At 51.8% G+C, this 17,915-nt stretch overlaps 1 protein-coding gene across 5 annotated transcripts in view; it reads right to left on the reverse strand.

The window, feature by feature from the left end:
- Nucleotides 1–17,915, reverse strand: part of CHD6 (chromodomain helicase DNA binding protein 6) — an 88,731-nt gene that overhangs the window by 65,809 nt on the left and 5,007 nt on the right. Inside the window, exons 1-2 of one of the 5 annotated variants that reach the window (XM_051803212.1) lie at nt 3,644–6,148; nt 2,940–3,036 (exon numbers count right to left, since the gene is read on the reverse strand). The exons of 2 other annotated variants lie outside the window; for them this stretch is intronic. In XM_051803212.1, the coding sequence (XP_051659172.1) occupies nt 2,940–3,036; nt 3,644–3,665 (119 nt within the window). In that variant the 5' untranslated portion in view covers nt 3,666–6,148. Of the gene's footprint in view, nt 1–2,939; nt 3,037–3,643; nt 6,149–7,402; nt 10,010–16,008; nt 16,017–17,915 lie in introns of those variants that run through there. 2 more of the 5 variants (XM_051803215.1, XM_051803213.1) reach the window with 2 other exon arrangements.

Here is a 17,915-nt window from a genome sequence, read left to right on the forward strand (position 1 = left end):
CAGTCCCATCAAGAACAGCTTCCAGCCTTTTTTCTCCCCTGTGCTGAGCTGTCTCTCAAGTGAGAAAGTATCCCTGACTTTTTACCAAGCCTCTGGAAGCGCATCCCTGGCCACGTTGCCTGCCCAGAGCAAGGGCCAGACCGGGAAACATTTCACAGCCCCTCTGGGAGTCTGACTACCCAGCATCAGGCTGACCAGCAGACTTTTTTTCTCAAGCCCACATTCACCCGAAGAGCTGAACACATCTGAAATATCACTGTTACCACCAGACGTGAGAAGCCCTTGGGCCATGGCAGGCTGGGTGACACCCTCTGAGCACACCCTCGTGTCTCCACAGGCCCCCACCTGCAGTGTCTGCCACACCTGCAGTGGCACGTGAGGCCCACAGAGAGACCCCGCAACACCCCTGTGAGCACAAGGCTCTAACAGGCATCGTAACTCACAGTGCTAGAAACAGGTAATCTCTAAGACAACCTGCCACAGGACACCAAAGAATTTTTAGTATATGGTTTGCAAAAGTAGTTACACTGCTAGTGTGCCTGCAGCTTGTGCAAGGGGTGAAAACAGCAGCTCTTCAAGGTCCCCCTTGGCCCACCAAACAGATCTCAGATAACCTCAGACATATCCCACAGCACTCTCAAAGCCCCTGATTTAATGAGATATGTATATTTTTGGCCAGGTTTTGAAACTAAAGACAAAAACGTTTCAAACAATATTCTCTAACATTAATTAAATTAACATAGGGCATAGCTAGTGGTCTGTAATGACAGCAAGCAGCATTCATTGTTTTGCTGCTTCAGTCTGACTGGGCAGATGCTTGCTGCAACACACACCTCCTCACCTGCAGGCTAAGAGCTTCTAGAAGGAAATCCTGATGAATCTACTCCAGCTGCACAAAGCTCCCAGAGAGACACTAACACTGCATCCAAAACTGTCAGTATTTAAAACTACTGCAGAAGAACAAATAATTCTAATACTCATCTCATCACCTTGTGTGACAATGACAGTGAGCTCTGTGTGCAGTTCGCTCACAGATGCAATTCAGTTGGGAACTGCAGCACAGGTGATTCTGCACAGGAGGGGACGTGGGCTGCAGGAGTGGACCCCCCCACGGGCAGCCCTGCACTGAGGGCTCCTAACAGGACCACAACCCCGCTCACCAGAGAGGGCTACAGAACCCAGCCTGGGTTCTGGGGGTGCACAGCCCCCAACCCAGGAGCCTGCCCGGGACAGCTGTTAGCTCTGAGAATAGCTCAGATCAGCTGCAGAGGATCAAATAATTGCCCCAGGGATGGGAAGTACCAACTATTTTCAGCTTTTTGGGAGCACTGTTGGGTCAGGGGAGGCAGGGTGCTAGAAACCCAGCCCAGTGGGAGGAAGGGCTCACAGTTTGTTACCCTCTTTCAAGATGCTGCTTATCCCAAAAAAGGAAAAGGTTTCTAAGAGAGTTTAAACCTCAGACTTGCTTTTTTGAAACAATTTTCCAGATTCAGAGGCTGCAGTTTTACCCTAGGACAATATAAAAGATGCAGACTTTTCACCAGAGGCCCAGTCCTGACATCTCCCACCCTCCTCACAGAGCAGCAGGGAGCGCGTGCAGACCAGCCCCAGTGCAAGGGGCACATGGCACTGCTGCCCACACTCCAAGGGGCAGCCTGGATCGGAGCTCATACCCCTTGTCACAGGCACTGAGCAACTTGCTGTTGGCTCCTTTTCCCTCAAATCTGTGCAAGTTACCTTTAAGAGCCACACGAGCCCCAAAACTGTTTTACAGGCTGAAAAACTGATTCTGCCCATAAAGAAGTCCTTTACAGCAGCTCCAGGGCAGTAGTGCCTCCACACCTGGGCAGCAGCAGGAGCATCTGCTGCCCACCTCTCAGAGCAGCACCTCTCCCCCTCTCCTGGAGCCTGAGGTCTGAGCTGCTCACGGTCTTGGCTGCATTTCAACCATACCACCTCACAACTCAAGAGGATATTTAAAGGAAACACTTGAAAACCTGAAAATGCTTCAGTGAAGGTTGCACAAGCACTACTAACTGAACTTCTGTGGGCAGCTATTCCACAAGAAAAATAATGCCCACCAAGGTTGCATGCTAGCAGCAACACCAGACTCCAAATCCAAAGCCTGGATGCAAAACTGGGAAAGGAGCAGCCTGTGTGTGCTAGCATCCATATCCTTCATCAGCTCGGTATTCCCAGAGAGCAAACGAGAAGGAAGGGGAAAAGGGAAACAAGTTCATATTGCACAGTCCCTGTCTGTTTGACTTTGAAACAGCAGGTTTCTGACTTTAAAAAAAAACCAAAACAGAAATTTGCACATAACATTTTAAGGAACCCCAGCTAACCACAACTCTGTTCTGCGTCATGGGCAAGCCTGGGGAATGGGCCCTCCAGAGGCACAGGACAGCCAGGGGAGTGGGGCTGGAACTGCACTGCCGGAGCACAGTGGGAACTGCCACAACACCTGGCTTGGGAGAAGCCTCGTGGCTGAGCTTCAGATGTGAAATTAAGACTAGGGTGAAGGAAAGCCAAAACCCATAGCTTGAGAGGGGCCAGAAAGGGCTCACAAGAAGAAAGTGGGGGGTGCTAAAAGACCTGGGCTTGCAGACACATTCCTCGAGAATGACCTTGGCCGTGAGATAAGGGTTGGGATAGTGCTGAGACAAATAAAGTCCAGAGCAGCAGCTGGAGCAGGGCTACATCATCATGGCCGGGCTTTGCGAACGAAGATTTGGGAAGGGCTCTACTCACACCTGCTACAAGCACGCCGGTGGCTAAAAAGGCCAATATGAGATAGACAAGTCTGGTTGCAAAAGGCACAGTAGAAGGACTCCTTAGGTGGTATCGGCAAGACATGATTCTTTCTGTGTTGTCTTTTCTCCTCAAGAGTGATCCTGTGTGCGTTCTCAAGCAGGGTTGCAAAGGGGATGCAAAAGTACCTGGCAGCTTCCAAGAGTGCCGGGCTGGGGGAAAACACTGGTCCAGGTAACTGGTAGGAGACTCCTCTATGGCTTCTCAGGAAAATCATGGCTATGGCTAAGAAAAAGAAAACCCAAAGGTGCAGAGGTAGCATGGCAAGGCAGGGCTCACCCAAGCAAAGCAAGGGCTGCACAAGGCCTCACCTGGGAGAAAGCTTTCATCAGGAAAAAGGCTGGGGGACTTGGCTAAGGCTCAGATGGAAAACCAGGGTCAGAAAAAGCCTAGAGCTCATATGGGGCTGAAAAGAGACTGCCAAAAGGTAAAGGGGCTGGGGTGGGAAATGGCTCAGAGGCTTCTCCTAGAGCTCAGCTGGAAAACAGCTCCCAAGGTCAGGGTCTAGACTGAAAGGAAAGGCTACACCACACCTGGGGAGAGGGGCTGCCAAGAGACCCATGTGGGAGACACCTTTAGCCAAGAAATGGCTGGGGGCCCTTCCTTACATCCCTTCTTTACAGCCCACAGGCAAACGAGGGGTCAGGTTCAGAAGCAGAATGCCTGACCCATCTGCTGGAGCAAAACTGGAAAAGGACTGCCAAAGGTAAGTGAGAACAGCTCAGAGTCCTGGGCTGAGCGAAAGCTTTGGTGTGAGCCATGGTTTAGGGGTCGGGTCTTCCCTCTAGTTCTTCACAAAAAATAAAAGGGTTGAGTGAAAGACAGAACTTACAGCTGAGCTGGGACTTCAACATCCAAACAGGGGCTGGCAGGACAGCTGGGCTGGGTCAGTTTTCATCCAATGGCTGTGGGGCCTTTCCAATTGTTCTGTGGAATATGAGAGCTAGAGCCAGGGTTAGGGTAGAGAGAGGGACAAAGCCTAGAGCTGCACTTTGACTGTCAAAAGGTTCAGCTACAAAATTAGGGTCAGGGTGACAGTGATGGACAGAGGAAGTCTTGAAATAAAACTGGAACGTGGATGGCTATGGGCTGCCAAGGCAAAGTGGGGGCCTCTACAGAAGCTGGGGCTTAGAGAAACCTTTGGTCTGGAAAATGGCTCAGTAGCCTTCCCTAGAGCTTCCCCAAAAAGAGAGAGCTAGGGTTAAGAACAGCCTGGAGCTGCAGGCAGAGCAGAGCTGGAAAGGGGCTGCCAGAAGGAAACACCTGGAGACCCATGCTAGGAGAAGTCTCAGGTCTGCCCCATGGCTTCAGGGCCATGTCCACCCCTTCCCAAGAAATGGCAGGCTAGGGACGGGACAGGACTGAAGGATAAGAGCTGCCATGGGAGTGGGGCTGGAAGGTAGCTGCCAAGACACTTGGGATGGGAGAAATTTTTACCTGTGCAATGCCTGTGCAATACCTGGGGTTCTGTGTCTCAGGCTCAAGCAGGAGAATGAGGACGAGGTTTCAGAGAAAGACACTTCTCCATTTAAGGCAAGACAAAGCCTGCAATGGCGTCAGGCTCCTGCCCTCCTTCACAGAGGTGCAAAGGGAATAGAGCACAGCGACAAACAGAACTTTTAAAAATCAAATGTTTGTTTTCAGAGGCTGATGCTGTGCTGAGGCTCACTGAATTTTTACAAGGACAGGTAAAAGATCAGATTTTGCCTTCTTCTGTAACCTCTTTCTTAAAAACAACACCCGTTCTTGTTGAAAGCTTAAAAAGAGCCAGCCTGAGGCACTGCACAGATTTGCACTGCAAAACAGTGAGAGCTAGACAAGGATTATTCCAGCTGCACAAAGGAGCTTCATCACAGAGAGGACCAACACCACCTAAGATTGAATTACATTAAAACATATCTTGTGGGAATGAGCTGTAATTAGACTGGCCCACAAAACCAACGGTCTCCACAGCCAGAGAGCTGAAAGCATAGCATGCGTTAACAAGCAGAAAAGGACTGTGCCCACAGGTTATGTATTCCAAGAGCAAGCGATAAGATGCATCTGCACCATCCAAGTTGCTCTCAGCTGATGTCCCACTCATCTTTTAGGAGACTCTGCTGGTGGGCTCTCACATCTCAAATTCCCATTGGTTCTTTGCATCCCCAAAATGGGCTGGGCTAATGTAAGTTCCTTGATCACCAAAATACCCAACAAAAAGGTGTCCTCCCTTTAACATAACACATACACACAGGTGAGGATCAGTCAAACAGGACCAGTTCTCAGGGTCCCAACAGGACGAGCACTTTGGGAGGAACAATGCAGGGGGATGGAGCTTTGGTTCAGTGCTGGGACCCTCATGACAAGGAAGTGACCCTCATGAGACTGAAGGACTGGAGCATGTCCAGAGAAGGGAACGCAGCTGGGGAAGGGTCTGGAGCACAAGTTTGGTGAGAAGCATCTGAGGGAGCTGGAGGGGCCCAGCCTGGAGAAAAGGAGGCTCAGGGAGGACCTTCTTGCTTTGTACAACTCCCTGACAGAAGGGTGGAGCCAGGTGGGCTCTTCTACCTGGTAGCAAGAAATGGCCTCAAGCTGCACCAGGGGAGGTTTTGGTTGGACATCAGGGAAAATTTCTCTACCAAAAGGGTTGTCCAGCCCTGGCACAGCTGCCCAGGGCAGTGGTGGAGTCACTATCCCTGGAGGGATTTAAAAGATGTGTGAGTGTGCCACTTAGGGACATGGCTGAGTGGTGACTTCAGCAGTGCTATGTTTACAATTGGGCTTAATGATCTTAAAGGCCTTTTCCAAACTACTATGATTCTATGGTTCACAACAACCTGGGGAACAGCCTCCAAAACCAGTAATGCATATAGCAGAGTCAGGCTACCCCATCTTTCCCATGGGGACACATCCAGACTTCTCTCAGCCCTTCCCTCTCCTTATGTGCTCCTGCATGTGCTCCCAAGATATCCTCAAAACCACCACCAAGGACCAGGCCCACAGATGACTTCAGACATATGAAGTTCAATCTCTGAGCACAATATCTGGCATTGTCCCATTAAAGACTTCCACCAACACCCCTTCAAGAATTCTATGTCTCAACAGGAACAGATGCTCCAACAGCTCCTCAGTCACGGACACAACAAGGCACTTCAGAAAGAAAGTTTTATTCATAGCCTTTATCCAAAGAGCAACTTTCATTTCCTGACAGGAAATCTCATCTGCAGCATGGTGAGGAAGGTGGGAGTCAGCAGCTCTGAACGCAGTCCTGTATTCCAGGCTCTGCATTATCTTCAAGCCCTGTCCTCCTCTCTCTTCTCTGACAGCTCAGATGTCCCCAGGCCCCCTAACCCCTCTGTACCTGCCTTAGCTGCAGCTGAGAAGCTCTCCTGAGGCCAACTCAGCCCCAGGGCAGGCATGAGCACAGCCCTGTCTGTTGCCCCAGGTCACGTCCATAGGCTTGTCACCAACAGTCAACAGGGCCACAAACCCAGACAAAGCAGAGGCCTCAGCATCTGCAGAAACTAATGGCATTTGCCCAAGAACACTCCTTATGCAGTGCAGCAGCAAATTTTTTTACTTTATTAGAGCACATCCCTGCAGTACAGTTCCATGTTCAGCTGCCTGTGTGAGGCAGGTGGCTGCCTTCTTCAAAGGGGAAAAAGCTCAGATTTTATCTGTAGAAATAAACTGCAGCCAGGAAACAATGACTGCAGTTAAAACAAAAATCAACACCCCACCACCAGGTCCTTAGTGATGCTCTTCAGAAGGATAAACAAAAGGGGCATGTGGCTTTCTCCAAGTGCAAGAGGAGATGGGATTCAAGGAACAAGCAATGCTCACAAACCACCTCATGAAGGAAAGAGGCACCCACAGGTCCTTGTGGGCACGTCCACTTATGTGTCAGAAACACTGGCGATAACTCATTTGGAAAACCTGCACTCTTTCTTTTCCCTTTCTAAATAGGAATTCTGCACCAAAGTCCCTCCAAAGCTGCTGCAGCAAAGAGCAGAAGCTTGAAGCAGCCTTGGGCATTGTAAACTTGTAAGTTGATGTGTGCCACCACACAGTCCCAGAATTGCTGGAATTCGAAGCGACCTCTTGAGATCATCTCACCCAAGCCCCCTGTTAAAGCAGGTTTACCTCAAGCAGGTTGTACAGGATCATGTCCAGGCAGGTTTTGAGTATCTCCAGAGGAGACTGCACACGATACATTTCAATTCTGATTTTCAGCCCACACGCATGGCAAACGTTCACTTACACAACCAAGCCACTCGGCACCCTGCACATACATGCCACATCTCAGTGAAGGCATAAAAATCCAGCAAAGGGAACATATTTGCTTCTCAGCAGGTCTCTCGGATACTCAAGTCCCAGGCCAGAAGTGAGAGCCCCTGACTTGCTGAAGCACAGTAACTGTTGGTCCCTTCTAACCCATTCCATTCTATGATTCTTGGATTTAGTGATCAGCTGCTTTTCCTACCAGGCAGACTGGAAGATGAACTCTTCTGGTGGTTCATCAAAGACATTCAAGGGGAACAGGAGCCCCATACTTCAGGCTAGGGGCCCCTCTGCTTATTACAAACCAGAAAAGTGCTCTAGTACAATATACCTGGCTGACTCATCTTCCAGCTCCCTGCAGCCTGAGGGTCCCCTTCCCAGACACAGGAGCAGCACCTGGCACAGCACAGCAGGCTCAGGGTCCGGGGAGGTGCCAAGGACAAGGTCTCACAGCAAGCAGCAAGAAGTGTCCAACCTCCATATGTCAGCAGACTTCTGGTGACGCTTCCTTCCTTGTTCACCTCCTCAAAATCATGTGGCCCTTCTCTCCTCCCCCACCGTGGTTTTGATTACAAGAAGGATTCTTTGAAAATACAGATCCCAAACAGGCACAGCACTTCACATGCAGCCCCAAAGGCCAAGCAGGAAGGCAGGGAGATAAAGAAGAGACAAGAATTGCACAGCCATGCCATGAAATCACTCGTTTTCAGACAAGCAGGTCTGCTCTGCTGAAGCACCTCAGGAAGTGCTCCATCTCCCCAGAGCTCGGGCACAGCTTGAAGGAAAAGAGATCAGTCAGGAGTGCCAGGTCCAAAGGCGCTGCTCAGGCCTGCAGGCCAGCAGCAAGCCAGGCTCATGGACAGCAGGTGGCTCAGCACAGCCTTGCTGTTCTGGTACCTGAGGATGTGATAAGCTGCCCTGAGAAACACTGGTAGAGGTCACAGTAGAGACTGATGAGCAGTCTCAGAAATAACTGCAGGCAGCTCCCACAGCCACAGCACAAGGGCCCTGCTCAGCCCTGCCAGACACAAGGCAGCAACAAAGGGCACCAGCTAATGGGGCAACTTGAGAGCTTCCAGAAGCCTGTCTCACAAGCAAAGGGTCCTGGTCTTTCACCCCACACACCAACCCCAATGCCAGTGTCAGCAGCTGTCCTTGTGTATACACACCACTCTGGGGTGGTGGGGACACCCCACTGCCTCACATAAGCTGCAGAGTAGCTCACTGAGGGGAAGAGGTGCTGGTCCAGCCCTGGCTGTCCAAGAGCTGCTCTGCCCTCCATTACCTGCCATCATCATGGCAGCAGCCCTTGGCTCAACCACAGAACAGTGTCTCATGCCTGACAACAAACCTTACAAGTCTTGAGGAGAGAAGCCAGAAGCCATTCCCTATCATACAGGGATAACACCAAAACATGTAATTTCTGTAATAGGGTCAGGCATCACGTCAGGCCTTTGCAGAGCTGAGGCATCAGTACTACTGCTCCAGCAGGAACTCATGGAGTCCTGGCTTGAGGTCAGACGCACAGGAACAGCATCAGTATCTCATGCTGTGCCCCATCCCACAGCCTGGGGAGCCTCACACCAGCTCACTGTCCAAAGCGAGGCCAAATGGGATCACTGCGATGGGAGTAAGAGACCAGCCTCGACAAGCAAACAAATTGTTCCCAAAGCAGCAAGGGTGCCTGCATCTGCCTGAAGACAGCTGAGAGAAATAAGTATTGGCCATTGCTTGTCAAGAGGTTTGCTGCCTTACACTGCTACTCCTGCCCCAGTCACTAGGAGAGCTACTGAGTAGCAGATGACAGGTTAGGACTGATGGGCTCTGGCAGGCTTTCCCAGACAAGCTGGAGCAGAGGGCCCCAGGCCCTGGCAGCACCTGCCCATTAGAGGAGCCTCCAGAACACTCTCCACCCTCAACAGCTTTGCTGCTGGCAAGGAAGACGGCAAACCTGAGGACAAACAAGCATGGCCCAGGCATCAGCCACCCTCCCTACCTGATGCATCCACACTGCAGGTGAGCAGCAGTCAAGGACCCACAGGTCTGGCTGAGACAGACCAAGACGAGAACTTGGAGCCTGCATTCTTCTGTATCTGCTTGGCTCAACCTACACGGTTTCTCTGAGAGAAACAGCAGAGAGAGACATATCTGCAGTCCTCTGGTGCTGTTTAAGTCTTGCTACCTTATCAATCCCTGTTCCCAGCCAGGGCTGCACAGACACGTCTCAGCAGCAGAGCTGCCAGAGCTTGAAGCTTGAGTGTCTGGTGCAATCCAGAGGGACTGAGGGAACTACACTCCTGTGGGCTGCATGGATAAGGGACTCTGCAGAAACATCTCCCTGCCACTGGATTTACAAAGGTGCTCCTGCTCACTCGGGGAGATCCAGACAGGGGAGACAAGCACTGGCAGCACAACTGCCTGCAAAACACTGTAGAGGCAGAGCTAGGGGAGGGGGAAAGAAAAACACGGCAGAAGAGTGACACTTCTCTCCCTGGCTCCTCCCCACCAGCTCTCTGCAAGCTGAATTAGGGCTGCGTGGTCCAGCAAAGCCTCCTCTGTTGGGCAAAACAGCAACCTGGCTGGCTGCTCCTCCACAGCACACTCCATCACCCGGGAGCATCTCTGCGGGATGCTCTTTGAAGGAGGTACCCAGCCCCCGTCAGCAGCTACCCGTCTGCAGGCTGTCACGCAAGCGAGCCTGGCAGGCAGAGCCCGGCTCTCTCCCCACAGCCTGCTGCAGCGGGATTTGTTTATGTGTCTGCAGCTGCTCCGTGCCTTCGCCATGGGAATCCAGGCTGCAACTGCAGCCGCGCCGAGGAGGAGCGGCCTCCCCGCCCGGCTGCGCGGCGGGGCTGGGGCACGGCCTGGAGCCCGGGCACGGCCTGGAGCCCGGGCACGGCCTGGAGCCCGGGCACGGCCTGGAGCCCGGGCACGGCCTGGAGCCCGGGCACGGCCGGCCCAGGCCGAGCGGCCAGCCGCATTCCCAGCCCTCCGCAGTGCCTCCCCCACATCCTGCCTCCAGCCCTCCGCTGGGGGTAGAGAATGCCAATCTCGGGTTGTAATTTTTCCAAGTTAAAAATAACCCAGTAGTTTAGTAAGAGAAGCAGCAGCAGCAGCGACGCGGGGGGCTGGGGAGCCTGCGAGCTTGCTGCAAGGCAGCACTGTGTACATTTTCCTTCCCAAGCCGAGGCTATGGAGAAGCAGCTTCCCAGCTCTGCTCACACAGCTACGGAAAGTGAGATTCCCTCAGCATCCCATCAGCAGAGGCTTCGCTGAGCAGCCAAGTGGTCTTTATTCAGAGCTGCCCTAACACTCCCTCACTGCTCCCTGGTGCCGGTGGGAAGGGGGCACAGGGCCCACAGCCCTCAGCAGGACACACGGCAGCAGAAGGGAAGCAAGGAGAGGTCCACAGAGGTCCAAATATCCCAAAGTAAGGGAGCAAACATGCCTCGGGTGGGTGCACGTGTCCAGGACAGGCAGAGCATCACACCAACAGCCACTCCCAAGGAAGCCACAGCTATGTTCCAAGCAATTTTCTGTTCTTAAAATATTTTAATCTTTAAAAAAAAGAAGGAGGGGGAGGAAGAACTGTGTTCTCTTTGGGGCCAGGGAAGCCAAGAGATCTACTAATAAGGCCACCCAATGCACACGGCAATCCTGCAGCACCTTCCCAGGACACCAAACTCCACCACCCCACAGGAGAAAAGGTAACAAGACTTTGACGGGCAGGCAATAATTCACCATAACCTCCTCGCTGCTTGCTTCCTGGGATTAGGAATAGTGATGCTGCACAGCGTTCCCCTCCAAAAAGCCTGCTCAGCACCAACACTCTGCTCCCAAGCTCTCAGCTCTACAGTGACAGCCACGTCAGAGACCCTGGGGAGACACTTGGGCCTGTGCCACTGCCTGTGCACAGAGGATGCTCTGTTGGCACCCAACAAGCAAGAGAGCACACGCAGGCTGGATACAGCCCCCGGTAATGCAGCTTCAGTCAGCTGCACTTCATGACTCTCATGACAAGCTCACGTGGCAAAACCAGCAATAGCTCCTTTCTGAAGGGTTTTCAAATGCAGCTCCTAACCCAAGACCATAACCACAATGACCTTCAGCAGCTATTTCAAAGCTGCACGGTGCCAGAGGGCTGAGAACCAAGGGCTTGCTCAGACTCCAGCAAGCACAGCAACAAGCAAAGACCAACAGCACAAGGGAAGAGAAAGCAGCAGAATGGCTGAAACCCCTTTAGTTTTGTTCAACAAAGGCACGTCATGAATGCAAAGCCATGCCTGGCCAGTCAGCATGCACAAAGAAATGCACTCCAGCTTGCTGCTAAAGAGAGGGAAACCAGGTCTGAGCTCACCCTAAAATGTATTTTCCTCATCACCTTCATGGACAGCCTAAAACAAGGGGACACACCACTCCCAAGTGGCACTGGGAATTGAGAGGTAGCCACCTGCAGAGTGGGGATGCACCCAGCATCACTGCAGCCCCTTCCCTGCCATGGGGATGCACCCAGCATCAGCTGTATGCCCTTTCCCACATCATCCCCCTGCTACCCTGGTGTGCAGGAGCTGCCAGGAGCAAGAGGTTTCTCAAGTCTAGTACGTCTGTTGCCTTTTTGATTTGCAGGCCAAGAGTCTCACTCCAAACAGTTGCTCATAAGCCCCAAGCACTGGATTTTAATCCTCAACATCAGCAAGGCAAAAAACAGAGGAAAGACAAACCAAACCTCTACAATTCAGTACCTATGCAGCCAAGGAAGAGAGAACGAAGGCAAGCCAAGCCTGCCAAGGCTCATAGCTGGCACCTAGCAGGTTGGCTCCCACAGGGGCAGGCACATGACCACCTGCAGCAGTGCTGAGCGCCACGATTTCATGGGTGCATTGGTGTGCACAAACAGCTACAGCACTCCTGTACATGCAGGGGGTCTGCAGCAGCTCCCTGCAGGGCAGCATCCCACCAGCACAATTTGCATGCTCTGTCAAGAGCAACCCCAGCTCCTGCCACGAGCAACCCCAGCTCCTGCCACATCAGTAAAGCCCGTCGCACATCACTGATGTGGCACTTCCAGACCTCTGCTCCCCATTAAACACAAACACCCTCTGGTGTGGCATTCAACCCAGGCCACCACACAGGCCAAATTAACTGCCCCATCTGCCAAATCTTAAAAAGCCATTTCTCCATTACCAGTGCCAAATCTTCCTTCCATTTATTCACTAGCCCCAGCATGTTGGTCAGCAAGCCAACAAGAAGGACATGAATGGAGTGTCCAGGGAACAGACTGTGCCAGTGGCCATAAAGCCTTCTCACTTCTCCCATCACACTCCAAGCACTTCATTTCCTACTTTAAAATAAGGGAAAACACAGTATCTGTATCCACATGCTACAGCAGAGTCCCAGGCTGTGCAAGCCAGTAAAGCCTACAGCCAACTGCCACCTCGGCAGTGTCCTGCACAGCTCTCCAGCCCCTCTGGTACCCTCCTGCAGACAGAGGCAGCCAGCTCACAGCCTCTCTCCTTCTATGGGGGAGCCAGGAGCACACTGCTAATGGCAGCTCAACACAGCAGCAGGACCAGCTTGCTGGCAACCAAAAAGATGCCTGGTGGGCAACTTCTGTTCCCCAGCCTGGGACAGTACACGCAGTCTGCTCCTCCACAAGGCAGGGAGCCTCAAGTGCCAAGGCAGATGCGCCTGGGCTGCCAAGGAGGCTGTGGAAAGCCTCAGGTCAGAGTGACAACACAACCCCAGCTACATTTTAGATGGAAATGGGCGAAGAAGCTCTGAGGACACACTCTTGGTGCTGGAAGCAGGCTTTCTTCCCTGAAGTGCCTGCCTGTTACGCCTGGGCAATGAGAGGATCACGGGCTCAGCTCCTGCTGGCTTCCCGGACCAGTGAGGAACCAGACTTCCCAGCAGTGTAAGAAAAGTCTGTGATGAATTACTGACCTCACAGGAGCACAGGGGTTATTATCAGCTGCTTCAGAGGCTTCTTGCATCAGAGCAAATCATCCAGCTGCTCTCCAGCTACCAGGAGGGATACAGAGGTTTCAGCAGAAACCAGCACCCTGCGCACTCTGCACATTTTCCTGCTGCCTTTTATTCCTCGAGCACAAGCACTCAGAGCTTCACTTAGCTGTCCAAGTCCATCCTCAAGGTCACTGTCCCTGTAAAGATGCCACCAGGCACATAATTTAGCCAATAGCACCTTTATTAGCAAGAAAGGTGTACAAAAGCCAGCTCAACCAGCAGACCTTGACAGCTGGCCAACTCAAAGACCCTTTTATAAGGTTACTGCTTGACAGCTATACACCGAATGACACCAAACTCATGCTATCCCAAGGCAGATGGCCAAAAAATGAGATGGCATTCCTGAAAGCACAGATCTTCCCCTCTTACTGTTGTTAATGTCCTGGACAGCAAACTCAAGCTGTCAGAAAACAGCTTTGCCACACTGCAAACAGCTCCTCAAAGGCAATCAAGCCCTTTGTGCCTCTACTTTCCAATGGTGGAATAGGGACCAAAAAAAAAAAAAATTAAAAAGAAAAATCAACCTTCACAGCAGGGCTACTGAGAGAGTGAACAAATGCTTGCAGCGCACCTCAAGGCTTGGCTGTAGACACACATGAAGAGCAGATTTCCTGCTGAGAAGGCACAGCAATTCTGGCCACAGCTCCATATGGTAATGGACACCCCACTGCAGAGTCCAGTCCTGAAAAATCATTCCTTTGGGCATTTTTGTCAGTCTTCTGCAGTTGAAACTCCCTGCCTCCTGACAGACCTTCATGGTGGATCACTCTTATCCCTGTCAGTCATCCACCTGATGTCCCCCAATTGCTCCTGTTACCTGCTGTCCTCCTACTAAAACTACAGTAAAGGAAAAGGGTGAAAGAAAAAGTTGGTGTCCTCCTGCCAGCCTCCTGCTTCATCTAGTGAATAGCCCACTGGACTGTGCCCCAAGAAACACATCCAAGCCAGGAGCTGAATGAAACGTGGCCAAGTCACCAGCAGCTGGGCCACAGGAACAAAGTGAGCATTTTAAGCACTTCCAGGGCCTTGCAGGCAGGCTTGGATACCACTGCTTTGCCAAACACCTTGTCCGTGCACAGGCAGCAAAGAGGGGAGGGGTGTTCGGTGCGTGAAGTGAGCTCAGGGCCAGCCTTGTTGGTGCTTTGCCCACCGTGGCCACGCCTCACACCACAGCTTGTAAGCATGGGCACTGAAGGCTGATCCCAAGGTAGTCTCAGCTTGTGATGAGTGAGCAGCTCTTCTTTGGGCCAGGCAGCCCTGCATCCTGGTCCTACGGGTCTCAGAAGCCAGGTGATAAAGGAAGCTCAGCTTGGTCTGTGCTCTCACCCACAGTGCAGGCTGGAGCGGGCATAGAAGGGACCTCTAGGAGCAAAAGGACACTTTGCTACACCGCTCACTCTCTAAGCGCAGGACAGCTTCAATAGCAGCTTACAGAGGCCACCTGATGGATGCTGCCCTGCTGGAGAGGAGCTCCTGCACATGCACAGGCTGCACCTGCCCTGCCAGTGCTGCAAACTCGGGTCACCCTCTCTAGGACAGGGCAGAAAGGTTGGCTGGCAAGACCCCTGCCTGCAGCAGGGCCAGGTACTAGGGGAGCCAAGTTGCTCCTCATCACCCAGAAAGACAGCATCCCAGATAACCACAATCTGAGAGTATACTGTATGCTATGGGGAGGTCCCACAGCTCATGGCATCTGTTCTGCCTGTACACCCTAACAGAATCTAGCAAACCTCGCTCCAAAATAGCAACAAAGTCTGCTGCAAACTGAAGCATCAGACCTGTTTCCCAAGCATCTAAAAAACAGGGAGAGAAAGCAAATTTTAGTGAACTTTCCTGATGCAGCACAGAGCAGGAGCACTCCTCACAAGCAGTATCACTAACCCCCAGTCCCCAGGTTCACATCCTTACATACACCTTCACTTCGGTTGCCCAGCAAGGAATGACATTCACCTCCAAGGGCTTGCAGATTGCTTTGAATTTAACCCTCTGAGATACAAGTTCTACACAATCTCAGCTGAAGTTACTTTGGAGAACAGTCTCCAGAGTTCAGATGTAACAAGACCTTCCTCTCAATCATCTCAATGCTTCCTTACATTTGTATCTTTTACACAGTCCCAAGAACGACTAAAGTATGGAAGGCAGAGAGCAGTGCCAAAGAGAAATTCCTCAATTCCTCATACGCAAATGCTTGGGGTTCAATGATGCCAGCTCCTCAGCTATGGGCAATGCTTTCATACACTTGGGTAGCCTTTTCAAACAGCAAGCACCCAAGGCCCTGCCTGGACATGCTGCAAGTAAAATGCTACTGAAAGCACATATGGAGAGGTAGCCCCTTCTTGCCCCAGCTCATGATCCTGTGGTCAGAGTTAGCTCAGGGGGCAGTGGAGAGAGCATCAGCCTTGCCAGACTGGAGAGCCAGAGCTGAGCACACCCCTCATGCCAGAGCACACCAAGCCACCATCACTAACACAGGCTGCAGAGCCCCAGCGTTGAGAGTCCCTTTTTCCAAACAGAGTTGGAACCCCAGAGCACACCAAGCCTCTTCCAACAGCACACAGGCAGAGCTGCTGTGGGTCTCTCCTGGACTCAAGCTGCATTCCTTCAGGACACAGACAGATGATGTCCAGGACACTCCTGGCCAACCAGCACCATCATCATGGGGTCACCCAGACAGCAGGCAAGCACACAGCACCAGCTGAGCCAAGCCACTAAGAGACTCTTGTCCCTGCTTGCCTGGCAGGTCTATAAACATCAGTCTTCTTTGACATGTAGGAATGTGGAGGCCAGGTGAGCAAACCCTGGACACAGCAGGAAAGCACAGTTCCCACAGACCGATGTCCTAGCCCATCTCACTGCACATATCTGTTGGAAGTCCATGCCAACACAGCTTCCGCATCTCCTCTCCCTCTGTACCTGGATAAGCCACTCATTTTCTGAGCTCTTCCTTCAGCGGGCGTCTGTGGAGTAACAATCATGCAACAAGGTCTGGAAATCCACTTCTCTGTCAGACGTCTCCCTCTTCCAGCTCAGAGTGACAAAAAGAGCAGGAGGTAGAGCTGGATCCAGGAAAGGGTTTAAGAGCACTGCCCTCAGCCCTAGTGCCATGTTCCATTCAGTACAGCAGCCAGTGGAGAGCCTGTCTAGAAACCAGAGAGCAGCATCTGCAGATAATCATATCTCCACACCCAACAACACTGTGCCCTGTCAGATGCAGGCACAGCTGTACCTATTCAAACACACGGGGCCTGCAAGCTGCAAAGTCATACCTCACTACAAGGCCCCTGGAGAGGGCACTCTCCTTGAAATTACAACTACTAAAGCTTCAAAGAGCCTGTGCCCACAGTGACTCAACTCCTTCCTTTGCCTTCTGGATTCAGGACACTGGTCCTCACACTCAAAGCAGAGTGTAGGACTGGCTCAACTCCAAACCAGCGACATTATTCTCAGACAAAAACTCTCACCCTCCAGAACAAGAAGGTGGAGCAGCCACTATGACTGGCCCACAAATCTGCAACCACCTCTCTGAAGAAATCAGGGTAACCACAAACCTCAGCACCTTCACAAGTAAGCACAAGCCTTGCTTCAGCCAGCCTCCCCACAACATCACCATGCAAACAAATCGAGCACAGTCTCTTGTCAGCAGTGGAGGAGAGAAACCTGCTTTTATGTATGCACCAAAGTGCATGCTGGGAAAGGCTCAGATACTCTGGTGAGGGGCACCCTACGGGGACTGAGAAAGATCACTGAGAAACAGGGCTTTGCTTGCCCTAAAGCAACAAGCAGAGAAGCATACAAATAAGAGCAATGGGCTGTGCATTTCCACACCCCACCACGCTCCTTCTCAGGCTAAGCAAGCACAGGGTACAGCAAGGATACACCAGGCACTTAGGGGAGTCCTCAAGAGAGAATGGCTCTTCTCTGATCCTCAATTAACAGACACTGAACACTTAAACTTCATTTTATCTAAAGTATATTTTAAGTTCAGCCAAAGCAGATGAAAGAAAGAGGGTTAAAAGTGCTCCATGCACAAGACCTAGAGACTCAAGGCAGTAGCTCACACAAAAATAGCAGCTTTCACAGCACGTATATAGCAAAGCACTAATATTTATTCTTGTATCTAGGACTAACTTTAATTCTGCCTCGATGCACATATATAACAAGACATTAATGTTTCTTAAAGAACCAATACTTCACCTACCTCTATGTCAGAGGTGGAAGTCCCCCATAACTCTGCAGCACCCTCGTTCCTGCATGTAGCTAATTGCTAACGCTGGAATTCACCTTCCAAGGCAGCCATAGAGTATAAAGCTGAAGTGTAAAATGAAACTATGTCCATAAAACAAATTCCATAAAACAAATACCTATTTCCAGTGCAATACAGAAGGAGCACAACTCTTAGCAGTGGCTGCTAACAGGGAGAGTCTGGTAGCTGAAGTCCCTCAATTGGCTGAAGTCCTGCTTCTGCCTTCAAGGCAGTGCAAATGAGGTACCTCCTGGGCTGGGGGCCCCTCCCAGGGGGCTTTAGCACTACGGGCAGTAAGTGCTTTCTCTCCCAAAGCATTCTGCCAGCCAGAGGCTGCTCTTCCCCCACAAGGCCTTCCCACAGGCTGCTGGCCTGGGGTCCCACACACACACTCATGCCCTTCCACCTATGTTCCTGTGCCAGAGCTACCACGATGTAATTCAAACACATGCTTTAGGACCGCATCAGGTAGTGAATGAGACAACCTTGCCTACCTGTCCCTCCCTTGCAATAATGGGCATGTTAGCAGGGACGTGCAGCCAGTTCACGGGGCTGGGGCAACACCAGCCTGACCCCA

Source organism: Manacus candei, unplaced genomic scaffold (genome assembly GCF_025592945.1).
Source record: "Manacus candei isolate 608988 ecotype Guabito, Panama unplaced genomic scaffold, ASM2559294v1 h1tg000057l, whole genome shotgun sequence".
Taxonomy (NCBI): Eukaryota; Metazoa; Chordata; class Aves; order Passeriformes; family Pipridae; genus Manacus; species Manacus candei.